General features: G+C 43.7%; 1 protein-coding gene and 1 long non-coding RNA gene across 3 annotated transcripts in view; one reads left to right on the plus strand and one right to left on the minus strand.

The window, feature by feature from the left end:
- Positions 1-10,664: 10,664 nt before the first annotated feature.
- LOC132692214 (uncharacterized) lies at positions 10,665-13,499 on the plus strand. Its single transcript, XR_009616232.2, has 4 exons — positions 10,665-10,801; positions 11,103-11,341; positions 12,539-12,625; positions 13,107-13,499. It is a non-coding gene; the product is annotated as an uncharacterized LOC132692214 (long non-coding RNA).
- A 111-nt stretch (positions 13,500-13,610) lies between these two features.
- The window catches only part of ETNPPL (ethanolamine-phosphate phospho-lyase), a 40,002-nt gene continuing 32,514 nt past the window's right edge, over positions 13,611-21,098 (minus strand). The window contains exon 13 of one of the 2 annotated variants that reach the window (XM_060654464.3): positions 13,611-13,910. In XM_060654464.3, coding sequence (XP_060510447.3) covers positions 13,881-13,910 — 30 coding nt within the window. In that variant the 3' untranslated portion in view covers positions 13,611-13,880. Of the gene's footprint in view, positions 13,911-18,760; positions 19,104-21,098 lie in introns of those variants that run through there. The other variant, XM_060654465.3, reaches the window with a different exon arrangement.

Raw genomic sequence — 21,098 nt, forward strand, 5'->3', positions numbered from 1 at the left:
CAATAATCTTGCAATAATAATGGTCATACACTCTCAGCACTCAAAGCACTGCTGGGAAATTGCCTCATTAACCTTTATAATACCCTTGTGGGGTCGGCAGGAATTTGATGAGATTTCCATTCTCTAGAGTGGGCAAATGGAGACAGGGAGATTTGAAGAAAATTGTAGACATAGCTCAAACATAAGTAAATCTTGTGTTGAGTCCAGTGAGAGTCATCAGTTTAGGGGCATAAGAATGAATTAAAGTCTATTAATCACTGTAAGAGGAGCCAGTCATTTTTAACTTGTACCGTAGATTTCAAGAATAGAAAGTCATGTTAGAAGACGTGGCAGGAGTGAAGGTAGAAGAGAGAGAATTTTATCGAGCACTTTCTATCTGGATCTTTTAGACTGTCTCCAGTCATAGGTGTTAGAGAAGGAAGTGTTCATCAGAGACAGCAAGAAGTAGGAGAATAAAATGAACAAAATAAGGAATTCCAACATTGCTCAAGTGAGAGAAAGTAATGTGAATGAAGGGAAATCTTATGTGAAATGTGTACGGGAAGGAAAAAGAAAAGCCTCTGAAATTTTGAGGTCTGGGAAAGCTGAGGTGACCATAAATCCTATGATCTTGCACTGACCCGAGTGCGTGTGTGGGCGGAGGTGGGGTGATGCAAAAATTTGATGATGTCCTAAAAGTAACAGTTCCCAATTTGACACCTCAATGGCCCTCTGTTAATACTAGGCAGCAGCTGATATTTATTGAGAATTTTCCATTTTCCAGGTATTCTTCTTAGCATTTTACATGTATTAATTTAGTCCTTCCCTCATGTCTATGAGGTAAGTACTACCATTTTACCTGCCCAAAGTCAGTCATTAGGTGGAGCAGCCTGTGAATCCTGTTCAGGCATTTATGTACCTGCTAGGATGAGCAACGACATAGTAGGTCCTTAATAAATACCTATTGAATGAATGAATGAATGAATGAACCACTGACTAAATGACCTGGCAGGATTCAATGCCAGGGTAATACCCAGTTAATGCTCAAAATACCCAAGGTCCCAGTTGGGACCTGCCCTCTCTTTGATCACCTTTCCTTCCTTTGGGATTCTCCTCACCCCAACTCCCATTGCTTTCATCCGAACCCCAGCTCTTTAGGTGTTTCCCTCTCCCACTGAAACCATCTTTTTCTCAAAGTTGAAGTTCAACGATCCACCAACACCCTCAGCCCTCTTTCCGTTTTCTCCTTGGCTAAAAATCAATACTGTTAATAATTTAAAAAAAAAATTTTTTTTTAATGTTTATTTATTTTTGAGACAGAGAGAGACAGAGCATGAATGGGGGAGGGGCAGAGAGAGAGGGAGACACAGAATCGGAAGCAGGCTCCAGGCTCTGAGCCATCAGCCCAGAGCCTGACGCGGGGCTCGAACTCACGAACCGTGAGATCGTGACCTGAGCTGAAGTCGGACGCTCAACCGACTGAGCCACCCAGGCGCCCCAATACTGTTAATAATTTAATCCTTAACACCTGCAGGCAAAATTTGCCCACCAGAAATGATTCTCACTTGGTAAGGATGAGGCAAAAGTGGAGTCCCTGGAAATATGTCTTTGCTGGGGATTCTCCTTTGATGGTGTTTAAGTCACAAGGTCATTGCACACACTCCTCGAATGAGGAAAGTTAAAAAAAATTTTTTTTTAATGTTTACTTATTTTAGAGACAGACAGAGCACAAGCGGGGGAGGGGGAGAGAGAGCCAGAGACAAAATCTGAAGCAGGCCCCAGGCTCTGAGCTGTCAGCACAGAGACCGACGCGGGGCTCGAACCCATGAACTGCGAGATCATGACCTGAGCTGAAGTCGGGCGCTTAACCGACTGAGCCACCCAGGCACCCCTCAAGTGAGGAAAGTTTTAACAAATGTTTTTTATATGGAAAACCTAGACGCTTCCAGGATTCCATAGGTAGGGAACTCATCACGATAAGAGCCACAGAAACTGATATCTATAAAGACCTACGTCTTTTCTATCCTTTTCGCACATCTATGAAAATAATAACAGCAATTGCCCAAAAGTGATTCTGCTAATCACTTCTTCTGTATTTTGTGATTCCTTTATTGACCACAAATGCGGTTACATAAAATGTTCACAATGACCCGGAGGGACAAGACAACAGGCTCGTAGTGACCTCGACTAATACAATGAATAAGCGGAATGGCCAGAATTCCAGTTCGTTCTCCCGATCCTCCAAAATGGGTGCTTCCTGATCCTTTGGCCCTGTGACACATTTACCTTCTCCAGGTGATCGGATGGAGACGCGCACGGTCCCACCCAGGCTGTGCATGGCTCCCTGAGGAGACCTTCACAGCACATGCTCTTCAAAAACCAACGAAAGCTTCACTCATCTGGCGCGGTAATTACAGCATTTATTTTCTGAAAACTTTTCTGAGTCAAATCCCATCGGCCGCAGGGAGAGAGACACATTCCTGTTCTGGATGTCAGACAAGAGTGTTAGCCCCAGCCACACCGTAACTTCTTGTCACTGAAGTGACCCCCAGGAAACCACTGGAATGCTGCTTTTCTCCCACCTCCCACCTCCCACCCTGGGTGCTGGTGCTGGTGCCTTCGCACAAATTCCAGCCTCTTCTTAAACTTGGAATTTCAATCCTTTTCAGAGTTCTTATTTCTGTTTATTCTCTCCCCTTTCTCATCGGCCAGACCATTTTTGTGTGTCTGTGTTGGTCTCAGATGCTCTTGAGTTGTTACCTTGTTTCATCGAATGCGCTTCAAATCTCCCTTAGGGTAGGACCTATGAGGTCGGGGATCTTGTCTTTCTTGGTCATGCTGCATGTGCTAGTACAGGGCTCTGTGCCTGGTATGCAGTAGAAACTCAATAAATGTTTGCTGAGTGAATGAGAAAGTCAAACTCCACTGAACTGAAGAAAAACACCAAACTACCTTAACACCGTGGCCCTAGGGTATTTAGGAATTTTACAAACAGACATTTCCAGACCCTGCAGGAGATCTGCAGAAATAGAATCTCCACGGCAGGAGCCTGGGGAATTTGTATTTTTAATAAAAACACCAGACGCTTCTTAGTATTAGGCAAATTTTTGAAACATGTCCCTGGGGTTCCAAATAAATATGCTTCACCTGGTCAGTGTCTCCAAGAGTACTTTCTTCACTGTCATTTGACACTCATTTATTGAGCAACTACTATAGAATTTCTGCGTCGGTGCCAAGGATTTGTCTCTTTCCTGTTCTAGTAACATTGTTTACACTGATTTGTAGGTTAATGAATCCTTTCACTCACTCATTCATTCATTCAACAAACACACGTCGCAAGTCCATGATCGGCCAGTTGTGTCCAAACATGTTTGGTTGAAAGAGGAAATGTTCACTGAAGTTTTATCTCTGGGTCCCTGTTCAGCTGTTTTCACTGGGGCTGACAGGCAATTTATGGTGAGGTGGAGGGCTGAGGAGAAGGAAGGAGGAGGAAGAGTTGTGGCTTGGCCCTTTGTCAGTATTACAATATAGTCCTGCCCTTGGCAGTGAACAGGCTCTGAGGGACTGTCCAGATTCCTTCACTGGCCACAAATGTGGTTAGATAAAATATTATGTGCCACTGGGGCTTGGTAACGATTGCTTTTTCAATACAGAGATTTGAGGGGCAATGGTACATATGTAACATGGAGTGATTTTCTTCCGCTTGTGCAGGAAGGGTCATTTAATCCCCAAACCTATTTTGTTCTTGCACTTGGCCTATGACTTTTGGTTTAAGTCTGGAATCCTTCTTGCTGGATGGTACTGTTTTATCAAGCAGACCTGAAATCGTCAGCTTGACCCTCTGCAGTTTCATGTGTGTTAATGGATGTTTTTACCCATGGCTGTCAAAGTCAAGTTAAATAGAGAAGGTGTGTGGGCAAGAAAGCACCTCTGTGCTCCTGAGCACTGTCTCCGGGCCTGGATGCCTCTGCTGCTGCTATGTGGACCACCTTGGTGGTTCTGCAGGAGAATATATTCACCCCGCCTGCTTCCCAGGCTGGCTTTTCCCCTTCTCTGCCACTATACCCCCAACTTTCAGGGTTTCTCATTTTAGCTCTTTGACATCAAAAAGGAAGAAAGCCGATAAGCCCACAAATACGTGAAGTGTATCCCTTAATATTTCTAACTATTTTCTCACCGTCATCTCAATTGATACTCAGTTAATGAATAATTATTACTCAGTTATTATCACTCAATTATTACTCTAGTGCCAAGTTTATCCTTCCTTTCTCCCTCTCTTCCTCTTTCCCTCTGTTAATTTTTCTTGAGCAACTACTATATTGGGAGTCCCAGTAGTGGGGGGGTCCATGCTAGAGGAAATGGTGTAATTGGGAAACTCTTTGTCAAAAGCTGTCTGTGAACTGTGTGCATCAGACTGAGCTGGCGTGCTTTTGGGGGAAAGACTTGAACCAGTTCAAACCTGTTGAATTTAATCCCTGTTGGATAGGGGCAGGAATGTGTTGTTAGCAAGTGTCCCTAGTGACTTGGATGCCACTAAGGTCAGAACGACTGGTGTTATCAGGGAAGATACAAATTCTGTGACCTAGGAGTCCGTCCTTAGTGGAATTACTTCACCTTTTCAGCTTTGGCTCCCTCAGCTAGAGAAACTCCAGGGACGCTGTGACGCATGGACATAATAATTGTAAAGCACAGTTTCTGGCACACAGCAGGTGCTTCATAGATGGGCATTACTTAACACTAGATGCTCTGGAGGATGAAACCTTTAGACAGCATAATTCTCATCACCCTTACCTTTTCCTAAAACCCATGTTTCTCCTGTACATCAGGGGTCCTCCGCTGTGGCTGCTCATTAGAATCACGTGAGAGGCCGGGAAATTTTGAAAATCCTGATGCCAGGGCCCCACACCGATTCCATCAGAGTCCCTGGGGGTGGGACCGTGGCGTCATGATTTTAAGAATTGCCCAGGTGACTCCAGAGTGCATCTGGTCTACATTTCCTTCATTCTGTCCAATGCCCTTGGTGCATGTCTCATAACACACTCGAGCCCTCAAGTTCATTTTTGGAAAAGAGCCTGTGGCTATGTCATGCCACTTGTGATCTGGAGGAGTGCGCTTTTTGGTTTTTAAGGGGCAGGTTCTGGTGCCTGTCCGGTTATTGTGATGATGGGAACCATATGGTAAGTCTGGGATTAGGGCCACAGGACAAAGCTGGTGAGAAATGCTATGAAGAGCACAGGTGGAACTAGAAAGAAGCTCTGAGTAGAGCAAGAGGAACCGTGACAGGGATAGTCACTGAGGGAAGCTCAGAGGCTCTGCTGGAAGGATTGACAAATGAAAACTCTCCAAGCTTTACTGTAGGAGAAGGGGGTGGTTTCCTTGTTAAACCCCTCTTCCACGCTTAAACTTCTTTAAGACAAAAGCCAACCAACTACCTATGGATATGAATGAAAAGCATAACGGGACTTTTGAGGAACCCAGGACAGGAATGCAGTGAGTTCCAGGAGGGGCTGGATGGGGGAGCCACCAAGCCGTCAGAGTTATTTCTCATAACCTCGTTTTTCTACTTTGCACACTGTTTCACTGCTCTTTCTCTGGTGAACAGCTTTCTCTGCCTTTCTGGGCATTGGGCGGGGTGCATTGCTCCCTCACAGCCCCCAAGTTTATGTGTTAAATTTCTGGCTAAACAGAGGAACTCGAACTGCTCTTTGTTCCAGTTGCAAATTTTGCAGCAGAGGGCCTGATTGGCTTTCAGTCAGGTATTTCTTGTGACCACAGACAATTGCTTTTTCTAGCTCTCAACCAGCAACGACTTTTGTGCACAGGTGGTAATTTTCTTTCCTTCAGATGTGGAACGATTTGGCTATAAAATGCACTTGTGATAACTGGGGCTGTAAGATGTGTGCTCGTCTTCCTCTATCATCTCATCTTTCCACGAGAAATTAATACTCATTGAGCCAGTCTGAGCAGGGAACTCCACATGGTGATTTGTTAGTGCTCTGATATATGTGGTCATCAGTCAAAAAAAAAAAAAATTACACAGGTTGGAGAACATACCACGTTTGTGACCGTCATTCAATGCAGAAAGAGAAGCTATGGCATATGAGCCAGTTTGTATGCATGAGTGTGTATGCACATCCACTATTTCAGTCTGAAACTTGTCAGTACACAAATTTAGATATACAACAAGGGTCTCCACAATTAACTAGCTATGGGACATTGGGTAAGATCTGGTTTACTGATCTATGAAATGGGGGATAAAAATAATACTTATTATCATGTGAGGAGTGAATAAAATAACACATGAAGTGCTAAGCAAAATGCTTGGCATATATAGCAATCAGTCAAAATATCTTAAATATTATTGTTTTAATTTTTATTATTAAGGGGCTAACGCTGATAACTAAGTCCTAAAAGCTGAGAAGGACATACAGGTGCTCTGTGGCATTATTTTAAAGTGCTGTGAATTCAGAATGAATTTTTTAAAAAACTCTACCAGCGTTTGATACAATCTGGCAGTGCCTACCATTAGGGGTCAAAGGCTACCTGTTGACTTTCTCTAGAGCCAAGGACAGAGAGAAAGGGGCGGGGAGAAAGCCCATTGGCAGTTGGTGATTCTGGCAGAAAGCTGGTTTAGAGATAAGCACTATCGAACGAGTATCACTTTGCCCTACACCTCGGTGATGAAACTAACAGAGGTCACAATTTCCAGAAAGAGCAGGAGATAACCTCACTGTCCAGTCAACATTCCTTTTGTACAGGACAGAGTGTAAGTCCAAGGCTACAGACCGGGGACTCTGGCATACGTAACCCTCATAGAGGTTGTCCTCTCCTCTCTGGCTGATCGTACTAAAGCTGGTTGGGGAAGGGGAAGGAAACCAGCGTTTTTTGATTCTCTGGCATGTGCTGAGCGCTGGACTGTGCACTGTTTGCTATGTTATAATACAGGTATGAGCTCCGTTTTACAAATGGGAAAACGGATCGGGCCAGGGAGGGAGAGAGAGAGAGAGAGAGAGACTCACTAATGTATCCAAGACCAATGCAACAACTAGCAAGAGGCAGAATTAGATATTTGTCAATATCTAAACGCTATCAGTTTTTCTGAGCTTTCAATTTGTATAAATGGAGGCATACTAGATGTATGTCAATTCTCCCCAAAGTGATATATAGATTCAGCAATCCCAGTCAAAATTCCAGCAGTTACTTTGACAGGCTGATCTCATGACATATGCACAAATACAAAGAGCCATGAATCAGCCCAGGGTGGTGTGGACTATATTTTGCACTTTCTTCTGAGAGTCGCTAGAGTAAGACCAACTGACAAATCAGGCAGAGTAGCAGAATAGATAAGAATCTGGAGAGGGGCGCCTGGGTGGCTCAGTCGGTTAAGCCGCCGACTTCGGCTCAGGTCATGATCTCGCGGTCCGTGAGTTCGAGCCCCGCGTCGGGCTCTGTGCTGACAGCTCAGAGCCTGGAGCCTGCTTCCGATTCTGTGTCTCCCTCTCTCTCTGCCCCTCCCCGACTCATGCTCTGTCTCTCTGTGTCTCAGAAATAAATAAACATTAAAAAAAAATTAAAAAAAAAAAGAATCTGGAGAAAAAAGTTGAAATTTGGAGGGCTTTCTTAGGTCACCAAGTAGGTGGTTTAGGCCAATTCTATTTTTTTTCTTTTTAGTTTATTTATTGAGAGAGAGAGAGAGAGAGAGAGAGAGGCTCCTGTGAGTGCGAGTATGAGTGTGGGAGGGGCAGAAAGAGAGACTGAGAATCCCAAGCAGGCTCCATGCTGTCCGTGCCGAGCCTGACTCGGAACTCGATCCTACGAACTGTGAGATCATGACTTGAGCTAAGTCAAGAGTCAGATGCTTAACCGACTGAGCCACCCAGGCTCCCCCCAGTTGTGTTATTTTACAGGACTCAAAAATGCTCAGTTCTCTACCCACATGGATGTTCACAGAAACAGAGGGAAGTAAATTGAATTGGTGATGGGAGAAGGACTGGGGGACAGAGGGTGGAATCCCACCCTGTTCCTTCTCCCTCCTTTAAGGTACTTTCCCTTAGTTGCCATTTCAACATAATTATAAGTGACCTGGGGACTGGATTCTTTTTCAGTTCTGCAACTGATTTTACCCTTTCCTTATTTAATATTACATTACACTAAATGATGTTTGAAAGGGAGTAAGGAGCAATCTTTGAGCCACTAGAGGCATCAGAGAGTGGCCTTGACACCCTCATCATCTCCATCAGTCCCTCAAAGGCAACCTCCAAACTCAGTTAAGCTAGGGGAAACCAAGGTGCTTAGCTTGCAAAATCTCCTCCAAGACCAGGACCCTAATTCTCAGCAATCTAGTTGGGATTGCTGCCCTTCAAGCTCTCCATTTAGAAAACCACATCTATAGATCTCTATTCGACCCATGTCATTCTAAAATTATGTAACCATGTTTTCCTAGTTATGAAAAGCCCAGGAAAAAAAAGCAGGCATTTTGATGATATCAACACTCAAATGTTCTAAGTAGCATTAAGAAGAAATGTTGTAATTAAGTGGTTTTTCTTGCTATTCATTTATTCGTTCATGTTCAGCAAGGAATATATATGTACCTGTTAGAAAATGTTAGCTTGCAAAATAGAAAACCCAGTTCAAACTAGCTTGGTGAACAAAAAGGATTTATTGGCTCATGTAACTGGAATATCCAGAGGAAGAGCAAGTTTTAGGGTTGATTTTTTTTTTTTTTTTTTTTTTTTTTTTTTGGTGATTCAGCAATGTGCTTCTCTCCATCGAGATATTACATTTCTCCTCATGCTGGTTAAATGTCCATAGAAGTTCCAGATTCATGTCTTCATACGAGGACAACTCTTCTAATGCAGCATTCACTGTACTGGGAACAGCTTAGGCCAATGGTCCACGGACTGTGGGCCAGGGAACAGAAAACTGATTGGCTACACCAGTGTGTGTGTGTGTGTGTGTGTGTGTGTGTGTGTGTGTGTTGGGTATCCGTGCGAAAATCTAGCACTGTTAAAATGAAGGAAGAAGGAAGGCACGCTGGGTTGCTGAACAAATGTTTAGTGTTGAATTTGTGCTCCACTCTGTGGGAGATAAAAATGTGAATCAGATCAACTAGTGCTCTCAAGGATCTCAAAGGGAAATAGTTGAGCACCTACATATCACTGTGTTTCCCCTACATTACTTACCTTGAATGCTATTAACAAAATCTCATGGGGGAGAACGTTGTTACATTTTGCATGATTTGTAGGCAGTGCCGTCCTGGAATCCCAGCGCTTACATAATGCACACACACATATAAAGAAAGCATTGGATAAGAAGAGAAAAAAAAGCTAGAACATCTAAGATACTAATCCCTTTCATTTGAGCACATTGTTTTTTGGTTGTAATAAGTCCCTCATTCTGCATTGGTAAAAAGAAAAATCAAACATAATATTCTTCCTCCTGGGGTTCCTGGGTGGCTCAGTTGGTTGAGCATTTGACTTCTGCTCAAGTCATGATCCCACAGTTCGTGAGTTCAAGCCCCGCCTTGGGCTTGTTGCTGTCAGCACAGACACAGCCTGCTTTGGATCCTCTGTATCCCTCTCTCTGCTCCTCCCCCACTTGCACTCTCTTCCTTCTCTCTCAAAAATAAAATAAACGTTAAAAAAATTTCTTCGTCCCTGGAGCTCCCTTAAAGATATTCCCATGTATTTTAGGGGTTCATTTGACTTGTCTCTCATTTGGAAACTATCATTGTGGTGGATTGAATAATGGTCCCCCAGGGATATTCTGTCCCAATGCCTGAAACTGTGAATATTGCCTTATATCCAAAGGGACTTTGCAGATGTGTCTAAATTAAGGATTTTGCGATGGGGAGATTTCCTAGATTAGCCAACTGAATCTTATGTAATCGCAAGGGTCCTAGTAAGAGGGCAGCCAGCAGGTCAAAGAAGGACGAGGTCGGATGAGATCTGGAGGTTGGAGTGAAGCACTCTGAAGGTGGAAGAAGTTGGACCAGGAGCCAAGCCAAGCAGGTGGTCTCTGAGAGAGGAGGAGACAAGGAAACAGACTCTACCCTGGAGCCCGCAGAAGGCTCCTCGTAGGATTCACTGTGGGCTTCTGACCTCCAGGACTCTAACAGAATAAATTTGTGTTTTAAGCCACTACATTTGTGCTAGTTTGTTATAGCAGTGAAGGAAACCGACCATCCAATCCCTCTTCCCCTACCGCCAGACGCACCTCCTTGCTCTCAACCCCGCAGCTACCTTAGAGATCTTTATAGAGTGCAAATCTGTTTGTTTAAATCTCTTCAAAGGCCTCCTCACAGGTTAGGAGATAATGTCCACATCCCTTTATAATTCCTTCGTCTCCTTCCATAGCAGTTCCCTTCTCTTTGTCCTCTGGTCTTCCTTCTTCCCTTTCTCTTTCGCTGGTTCTCACTCTAGACCCTGGGCTTTTGCAAATGCCGGCTCTTTGTCTGGAAGGGGTGTCTACCCTCTCTGTCTGGGAAATGCCTTTCTTTCCGTATCTCCTGGCCTATGGGGACTTCTGCACTGCCCTGGACAAAGTCGACTGCTCCCTTGTCAGTGATCCCAGCACACTCTCTGTGCATCTTGATGACACAGCACATACCACCCTGTGTTGTCATTGTGCTGTTTACATCTGCTTCTCCTGGCAGGGGCTGATCCTAAGCAGAAACGTGGGAAGAATCCAAGAAATATTTGCCAAAGGCATCGATGAGTATGCCTGTGTCACCTCAGCGTGCCTCCAGGACTTCAGGGAGCCCGGCCGACTCTCCTTTCCTCCTGTAGCATAGTGCAGATGGACTTTAAAACGGCTCCTCTGGGTTGGTATTTACCACACGGACTTACATCTCAGTCATAAGCTTTCAAGCCAGATAAAACACTCCAGGAAAGGCTGGGGTGGGAGACCAGTCCAATGGATATTCTTAATGGATATAGGAACAACAGGTCCAGCATGGAAATATTTTTAGAAGGAAAGACAGACAAAAATTATAAATCATGGAGTGTTTTCGAGTTCATATTTAGCCTTTAACTAATCATTTCAAAGTACTTTGAAAGGAAACAAACCCCACATGAGGGCGGTGTTTCCTTCCTTATTGTTTTTTTTTTTTTCTCACTTCCCAGGCTCAGATTCCCCACTTCCCCACTTCTGCTTCTTGGGATTATCTCCAAAGCAAACTATCCATCCCCAGGTTTTTGTCTCAAGGTCTGCTTGTAGGAAAACCCAAACTCATGCACTGTTTAAAACCACATGGCTACACATCAGGGAAAGTCAAGACTTTTATGACTTCATTATGGGGTGGAGATAAGAAAATTTTGCTGCCCTTTCATTTGGAGGTTTCACTGCCTATCCTAAGCATCTGGTAAGTTAGAGAATGTTCTGCTTCTCTTCCCCCTGACTGGCGGCAGCTCCCTCGGGGGGGGGGGGGGGGTGTCAGCCTGCACTCCCCAGTTATAACACCCAGAATCAAGCCAGATCAGATATAAAATTAATGGAGGACTATCTAATGCAAACATGCCATTAAAAAAAAAAAAGACTGTTTTCTATCATTCTTGGATTTGACCTGTGAAGCTCTCAGAAAGGCACGTGGAAACAATCACAATGAAAGGATTTCATGCATTTTTGGGGGCAAACTTTTTTATTCAAATTATTCTTTATGTTTGGATCCCATCACATTAGAAGATTTGAGAGAAATTCTTAGGTTTTCTTTTCAAAGCTACAGATTTCTTGTTTAATAATAATGATCATTATTATGATCATTATTATTAATGATAATTATTTGGTAGAGATAAAGTGACTCAGTTTGAGGGTTCAGTTAGAATTTTGTCTATTCACTGGATATTTTTTCTATTGAATACTTAAATTGTTAATTTTGTTTGAGGATCCCAAAGCAGTTCATGGTAACAGTGACAACTTTTCACATTTTCCGGGAAGGCCAACTACATGTAAAGTACCAACTATAGAGGCTTTATTCTTTTTTTTTTTTTTTTTTTTTTTTTAGAGAGAGCTCACACTCGCGTGCAAGTGGGGAAGGGGCAGAAAGAGAGGGAGAGAGAATCTTAAGTAGGTGGAATTTGGCGAGGGGCAGAGGGAGATTGAGAGAAAATATTTTTTTTTAATGTTTACGTATTTTTGAAGGACAGAGAGAGAGAGATAGAGCATGAGTGGGGAGGGGCAGAGAGAGAGAGGGAGGCAGAATCTGAAGCAGGCTCCAGGCTCTAAGCTGTCAGCACAGAGCCTGACGTGGGGCTTGAACTCATGAACCATGAAATCATGACCTGAGTCGAGGTCAGACGCTTAACTGATGGAGCCACCAGGCGCCCCAGATTGAGAGAATCGTAAGCTGGCTGTACCAAGCCCAGCTCAGAGCCTGAGTCAGGTCTTGATCTCACAATGGTGAGATCATGACCTGAGCTGAAATTAAGAGTCCAAATGCTTTACCGACTGAGCCACGCAGGTGCCCCTATTTTTTAAAAGATCAGAGCCATCTTGACTTTCTGAGCTTTATTTTTATAACTTGGAATATCAGAAAAAATTCATCATCTTGCTCCTTTTAAAGCAGGTGCATCAGGACCTCAATGGTTATAATAAAGATGATCAAATTAACCTCAGGTTGTCATGCATCTGACTGTGGACTCAACGGCAGGTAAGGCCCTGACTTTCTGAAGGATAGAACTTTGCCTCTTGACCCCAGTCATGACACTGAAGAGTGACGTGAAGTCTCAACCTGACACCTTTTGACCTAGAAGGGGGTAAAAAAAAACACCCAGCTCTTGTGTTGCCCACAGAAAGAGTTGATCCTCACATTTCCCCATTAAGACTTGATTATAGGCAAAGAGTTTCTCTGAGTGCTTCTGTAGAAGTAGGAGATTCTTTGCCCCTAGCCTCCCAAACCCAGTATAGGTCTGAAGATTTGAGCCAGAAATACATTCTGTGGGTATACTACAGACTCCGTCATCAATAAATTTGTATGTGGAAACCCCAACCCCCAGTGTAATGGTATGTGGAAATGGAGCTTTTGAGAGATAATTAAGTTTAGGTGAAGTCACGATCGTGGGGGCTTCATGATGGGATTAGTGCCCTCATTAGAAGAGATACCAGAGAGCTTGCTGTCTCTCTCTCCACAGCCTGTGAAGCCACGGTGAGAAAGCAGCTACATGTAAGACAGGAAGAGGGACTCACTAGAAACCAGCCATGCTTCTTCTAGCCTGATCTTGGACTTCCAGCTTCCAGAACTGTGAGAAAATAAATTGGTGTTGTTTAAGCCACCTAGTCTATTGTATTTTGTTATGGCAGCCAGAGCCGAATAGTACAGAATATAAACTCCAGAAGCATCACTTAAATCTGTAGAGAACTCAAATATTCCTACCTCTCTGAGACTTTACATAAAACATATAGTTTATCCTGACAACCATGGCTCCTGGAACCAAACACACACTGGCCATAGACCAGAAAGAAGGGGTTCTGGCTACTTCTGTACTCTTCATATATGTTTGCCAAATATGAAAGACACTGTTAATCCATATGCTTACAATGGATGAAATTTACCATGTATAAACTATATTTCATACATAATTAACCTTGAATTAAAAAAAAAATCAATGCTTGGGAAATAGGTTTCTATGAGAAAATCCTGGAATGACTGGGTTTATTTAATTAAAAAAAGATAAATTTGGGAATATTTTAATGTTATTGGAAATCCAAGTGCCAGTTTTCCCTTCCACATTAAGGGTCACTCTGCACCATTATATTTGGTACAAAGGGGAAAAAATTACGTTCAGCCATGTCTAGTTGACTTGGCTTCAGATGGTGTGCAGTGCTCTTGGCATGTCATTCCAGAAGACGCGTTCAAGTCTAATCCTTTTTAAGGTCTCCTTGTCAGGATAAGATTTGCAGACGTGCTAGTATACTTTTAAGTGTCCATGAGGTACCTGTTAGAAAATAAACATACACACACATCTCCCAAGGACCAATACAAATTCTCAGAAATAATACATATTAAACACATGAAAAGGAAGAGAGTCATTTCCCTAATTCACTCATAATTTACAAGGTTTTATATGTTCACAATAAAATTGGCTCTTAATTGTCCCATTTACTGACCCCTTAATGGCAACTTCCTTAGCTATACAAACACTCCTCTTGCTTCCATTCTTTAACCCAGTATTTCCCACAACATGGTCCTCAGACTACCTGAATTGGAATGATCTGGAATGATGGTTAAAAATGCTGGTACCTGAAAATAAATGTCTAAGGAAGGTGCATGTTAAAAAGCCACCCGGTGATCACTATACCACCAAGACTTGAGAACACCCATTTTCACTGCTATGAGGAAAGGATTCATTTTTTCCCCCTCTGTTTCTACTGGATACAAAACAAGAGCAAACTCTCCCTGCCACTTTTTTTATTTTAGAGATTGTGTGGGCCCAGGAATGGGTTGTAAAATTGAGGAGTTAGTGTATTCTGAAGATTTTTTATGGATGTGCACGCCCACCTTTTGGAACTGGCACAAGGGGGCAAAGTCCTGAGGGACACAAAGGAATAGATGTGCACAAACACCCACCAACAGGTAAGCCACAGTGTTGAGTGATTTGTTTAGTTCTCAACGTTTGGTGGTTTCTTCCTTCTATCCATCTGTCCTTTTTTCCATTTAAAAAACTTACATGTATAAGTGTATAGAATTGAATGAACACAATATTTGGTTTGTGACATAGCCTCATCATTGGTTCGTGCATGGTCTTTAGTCATTCAGTCAGCTACTTTAAATAATGCAATACATACCTGAGAACATACCGCTAAATTGAGAGCTAGGGCCTTGAGAGTAACTTACAATTAACCACACGATACCTCCTATCAAACTATCCTTCGTCATCCTTCCCCCTCATCCTGTGTTCAGCACTAACTGCTTTGCTTATGGTGTACTTCTTTTTGATATTTAAACGCATCGTTAAAAAATGCGTTGTGTGTACGTTGTGGTTCATCATTTTTGAGTGCTGTATGATATTCTGCTCTGAAAATAGGTCATAGCTTATTAATTTACTCAACTGCTGGGAGCATCTGTGTGTTTCCAGGTTTTTCCTGTTATGAACAGCACTACTGACAATATGAAATACTGAAGAAGAGGCGGATCTTCGGGATCTCTTGCAAGTTGCTGGTAGGAGTACAAACTGGGGTAACGACTTTGGTGGTAATAGTTTGGCATTATCTACCTAAGTTGAGCATTCAGATACCCTAAGCACTCAGCAATTCCACGCCTAAGCACACACTCAGCAGAAACTACCGCGATGTGCAAACGGAGATGTATACAAGAATACCCAGAGCAGTGGGGCAGCGCAATTGGAACAAGTTCAGAACCCTCAAGCGCAGGTAGCGGGGCTGGATGGGGGTGGGAGAGCCCGAGGTAGAGTGCAGCAGGGGTTTGAAGGGGAAGACAGGTGGGAAAACAACCACCTGAGGTCAGTTAGTTCCACCTATAGTTCTCAGTTTCCAAGTACTGACCTTTCAAACCCGGACACTAGTGCTGGGGACCTCTGGAGCTGAGGTCTGAAGGCACTCACTGTGTGGCCCAAGGTGATGGCGAGGGTGGAGCCAGTGCAGAGCCCATTTCCCCTCCTGTTTTCCCTTTTCTCCACCAAGCTGAGCTGGTGGGCCTCCTTCCCGGACCACCCTGCCCCCCCTTCAGACTCCCAAGTTCAAACCACCCCCACCCAGAGAAGTTCTCAGTTTCCTCTCTGTGGTTTCTTCAACCTTAGCCTTTGGGGAAGGATCAACAGTTGTTCAGCAACCCAGTCATCTGTGTGGGTGTTTTCAAACTTGGTACTCAGAGCTTACAGTTAGCAAAACCTCGGGCTTCCGAGCACCCTCCGTATGTTTATTTCAGTTCCCTCTCACAACTTCCTGGGAAGTAGGGAGCATCGGTGAGATTATTCTGATCTCACAGCTGAAGACACAGATTCTGAAAAAACAAATGATTCACTAAAGTCACAGGGTGATTAAGTGGCAGAGCTGGAAGACAAGTTCTGGCTCCTGCCTGGTTGGGGTGACACTGCACATATCTCACTGTTTCCTTAGGTGTGTGTCTAGTGTAAAGACAGGTTTCTTGTGGTTCCCATTGCACAGCAGCTCTCTTGTTAGAATTTTTTCTAATTGTTTTTTGTGCCAGTAGAAGGAAGCCATGTTTTAAAATGCTATTTATATGCTCAGACACCTTAGTGAAGGATCATGCCTCTCTGCCTCAAAATAAAAGAAAATGGATTAGAGGTCTCACAACAAATAAATCTCTTTGGAAACCCTTTTTAATGGGTTTTTAATGGGTGATGCTGATGCCCTGTCCAGACTGACCCCTTTTATTAGGCTAGGACAACCAGCCCCCAACTACTCTTTATTTTTTTTAAATTTTTTTCCAATGTTTATTTATTTTTGAGAGAGAGAGGCAGAGCGCTATCAGGGGAGGGGCAGAGAGAGAAGGAGAGACAGAATCCGAGGCAGGCTCCAGGCTCTGAGCTATCAGCACAGAGCCCGATGCGGGGCTCGAACCCACGAACCATGAGATCATGACCTGAGCCGAAGTCGGACACTCAACCGACTGAGCCACCCAGGCCCCCCAAGCCCCCAACTACTCTTAAGTGTTGACTGCTAACGACTCAGGGCTCCCCTTTCTCCGGAAGACTGACCTCTGCCCAAGGGAATTGGCTATCCCAGAGATGTCTGGAAACAGCCCCCTCCTTGGCTTGTAGCTAATGACTGCATGATCCTGTAAAGGCCAGGGCCCCTTGTCTGAAGCAGGGTTAACTGGTGCCATACATGCTCCAAAGACACCAGTGGGGTCCTGGTAAGGATAGCTCTGCTGCCTCTTTCCCTGATTTCTCCTCTCCCCTTGCTTCCTTAATCCCTTCCTCCTGAATGCTCCTCCAATAAATCATTTGCAAAAGAATTCCTGTCTCAGGCTCTGCTTCTGGGGAACCCCACCTAAGATATCCTTCAGTTAATTGAGAATGTATTAATACATTCTAGTGCTATAGAGTAGTATGAAAAATGTGGTATCTTTGATGTTCAACATTTACCTTTTCTAATGTCCTTTGAGACTTCTTCTTTTTGCTATGATCTAAAAGTGTGCCGTTTAATTTCCTAGTGTTTTGGTGATTTTCCTGTAATCGTTCTGTTATGGATTTTTAGATTAATTCCATTATGATAAGAGGATCTACTTTGTATCATCTATCAGTCATGGTCTAATAATAAAACCACCAGGATATATATGTATATCTATTTTATATATAGATATGACATATGTGATATATATATAATATAATATATACATAATATATATATATACATATATATATATATCCCAGTAAGTCTGCTTTTCATATACATGCACATATGTTTATGCTTATATTACATTTATAAGGATTTGTTACAGGGATTTGACCTTATGCAATTGTGGTGCAATCTCTGCAAGGCAGGACAAGCATTTATTTGGAAAGAGAAGGCAGATGTAATGTGTGAAGAACAAGATCCGGAATCCAAAGAATAAGCCCATGAGGACAGGCTGAAACCCATGTTGGTTTTGGTTGCCTCTGACTTTAACGGTATGAGTGTCATGCATTAGCTGGGTCCTTCATCATGAACTCAACACGTAGCTCAGACCCAGGAGTTGGAGGAGCTAAGGGGGACCCAGGGGAAGTGGGGCAGTTGCAGCCCAGTTGCTGCCTCACACCAAGGAGGTGAGTCAGCATAGCAGTGACAATGGGTGTCAGCTACAAAGTGACTGATGCTTCGCTGCCTCCCTCAGTCTCAAAGCTGAGTCTGTTTTGCGCCCTACCCAAATCCAAAACAAAACCACCCCAGTCCCTCCGTCCTCAACTTGGAACCTATGCACATCTCCTTAAACTGTATTTAATTTTCAAATAAAGACAGTAGCAGTTTCATGTTTCCACTGACCATGACACAGCTATGCCATATACAACCTCAAACACACATCTCTTTCCCCAAAAAAGGATACAAAATCCACCCCTGACACACACTTTTAAAAATCTTCGGATGATGTTTATCTTTGCATTCCAGAAATACTCTTCCTTATCCCTTTTGTGTACTAGCAGCATTATTTTCCCTTAATGATCAGTATCAGTCATCCCAATGAATTAAAGTAACCACTCTCTTCGCCTGTTGATTCAGTGGCATGACAAACCCAAGTGGCCGGCTGGCAGTCTCAAGTTTTAGGAAGAATCATTGTTGTGTCCACTAGTGGAAGTGTTATTCCCTTTGGAACCAAGACCTCCCAACCAGCGAAGCCTAAACTTGTGGGGCTAGGAAGCAAAAATTCTTCTAGTGGATCATTGCAGCTCATAGGGAGAGGATTCACTTTCATGTCCACCCTGTGATTCCCAATCCCATGAATTCTAGGGAAAGAACACCATATATTGTCCACTAATTTAGACCATTTACTGCATTCTGAAGGACATTTCTCCAGCCTTGCAAGATGCTGCCACCATCACTGGGTCATAAGAAGGCTGTTCTACCATTCTTGTAAGCTAATTGTTTCAGGATGATGGAAAACATGGGAAAACTAGTGAACTCTATGATCATGGACGCTTCTCTACATTTCATTTTCTGTGAAATGAGCTCCTGTGTCAGAAGTAATTCAGTGTGTAGTACCATGACAGTGGACTTATTCTGGAAATCCATGAATGATAGTTTTGGTGGAAGCATTGAGGCAGGAAAGGAAAATCCGTATCCAGAGTCAACTATCTCCTCCAGTGAAAATAAAGCACTATCACTCCCATGGTTGAAGATGTAAACTTTAATCAACCTGCCACTCAGCATTTGGCCAATTCTCTGGGAATGGTGCCATACTGGAAGTATAGCATTGGCTTCTGCTGTTGGCAGATTGGGCAATCGGGTGTGGCTGTAGCCAGACTGACCTTGGTGAGCAGAAGTCCATGTTGCTGAGTCTACGCATAGCTCTTATCCCTGCTGCTATGGCCATTTTTTCATTACCCCATTGGGCAATGGTGGGAGTGACTGGGTGATTGAATCAGAACATCACGAGGAAATTGGTGTTTCTATAAAATCAATCTGTTTGATTGAAACCCTTTAGAAAAGAGGGATTAAGTAAAGAAGCAGTTCTGTAAGAAAAAAAGGAAAAGAAACAAACTTAAAATCTAGATAGATACCATAGGTTAGTAATCTCAGGAATATCATACAGCAATATTATTAATAAAAAACAAAACCAAATTATTGAATATTTGAAAGGAATGGGTGATTATTTTTTATCTCCTCATCTTCTCTCTTTTTCTTTTTAAAATTCGTATACCAAGGAGATCAGAAACTATGTGTGAGGCATGAGGGGGCATGGTTACAATCAGCGAATCCTCAGGGTGTTCTGAAGGAACAAATGTTAAGGGATCACAGCTCCCTGCAAATCGTTCTTGCTTTCTAAATCTGCGTTTTCTGCTCCCATAGTCTCATTTCCCCTTCAAATCCTGTGTTACTGCTGCAATTTTCTTTCTTTTTTTGTAAAGTTTATTTATTTATTTATTTATTTAGAGAGAGAGAGAGAGAGAGAGTGGGGGAAGGGCAGAGAGAGGGAGAGAGAGAATCCCAAACTGCTTCCACACTGTCACTGCAGAGCCTGACTCAGAACTTGAACTCATGAAACTGTGAGATCATGACCTGAGCTGAAACCAAGAGTTGGACGCTCAATGGACTGAGTCACCCAGGCACCCCTTTGCTGCAATTTTCTTCTCTCTAGGGAATGAAAAAATGCATCCTGGATTTCTACTTTCCCTGGGGCAGCTGCATTTCAGTTCACAGATGATATTGTTATTGGTATAAAAAATAGCAAGGATGCATAAATCAGCATTTGGTGGCCAATGTTTTGTTATGTTCAGGTCAATATTACCTAGTAAAATTATTGTATCTTTGTTACCGTGTCGCTTGAGTGAGTTTTCCTAATTAATATTTTTTGTGTCTGTTACTGACAGATAAACTGTGTTTTTCTTTTGCTTCTATTACTTCAAAGCCAATTTATCAAACTAACTGGTTTTACAACATTTCATTAGTAGATTCAACCATCTATGTCAATTGATTACTCTTGTATGCCTCTGACCCCAAGATTTTTAAATGATGTGGAAGAGAGATGGCGGCGTAGGAGGACGCTGGGCTCACTGCGTCCTGCTGATCACTTAGATTCGCCCACACTTGCCTAAATAACCCAGAAAACCACCAGAAGACTAGCAGAACAGATTCTCTGGAGCCAAGTGTAGATGAGAGGCCTACGGAAGAGGCTAGGAAGGGCGGAGAGGTGGTGCACGCTACATGGACTGGCGGGAGGGAGCCGGGGTGGAGGGGCAGCCCGCCACCAAAGCAGAGCCCCCGAGTCTGGCTTGCAAAAGTGGAGGGGCCGGACGGAGTGTGTTCTGACAGCAAGCGGGACTTAACATCTGGAAGGTTATAAGCTAACAGCTCTGTTCGGAGAATGGGAGGGCTGGAGGACAACGGGAGGGAGAGTTGTTGAGCCCCGGACGACAGCTTGGCTGGGAACAAAGGCGCTCGCCAGTGCCATCTCCCTCGCCCATCCCCCAGCCAAAATTCCCAAGGGAACCAGTCAGGGAACTTGCTTGCACCTTGCAAAAACCCAAGGCTGTGCTTCTGCGGATCCATCCGTCCGGCGGCGGGTCTGACTCACTCCTGGTGCCACAGGGCCCCTCCTGAAGCCGACCTCTGAAGGAAAAGCGAGCTGAGCCTACCCCTCCTGCCCCTGTGCACCTTGCCAATCCATCCCAGCTAATACGCCAGATCCCCAGCACCACAAGCCTGGCAGTGTGCAAGTAGCCCAGACAGGCCACGCCATCCCACAGTGAATCCCGCCCCTAGGAGAGGGGAAGAGAAGGTACACACCAGTCTGACTGTGGCCCCAGCGGTGGGCTGGGGGCAGACATCAGGTCTGACTGTGGCCCCACCCACCAACGCAAGTTATTCAAGATAGCACAGGGGAAGTGCCCCGCAGTTCCGCACCACTCCAGGGTCTATCCAAAATGACGAAACGGAAGAATTCCCCTCAAAAGAATCTCCGGGAAATAACGACAGCTAATGAACTGATCAAAAAGGATTTAAACAAT

The sequence above is a fragment of the Panthera onca genome, chromosome B1, assembly GCF_046562875.1.
Source record: "Panthera onca isolate mPanOnc1 chromosome B1, mPanOnc1 haplotype 2, whole genome shotgun sequence".
Classification (NCBI taxonomy): domain Eukaryota; kingdom Metazoa; phylum Chordata; class Mammalia; order Carnivora; family Felidae; genus Panthera; species Panthera onca.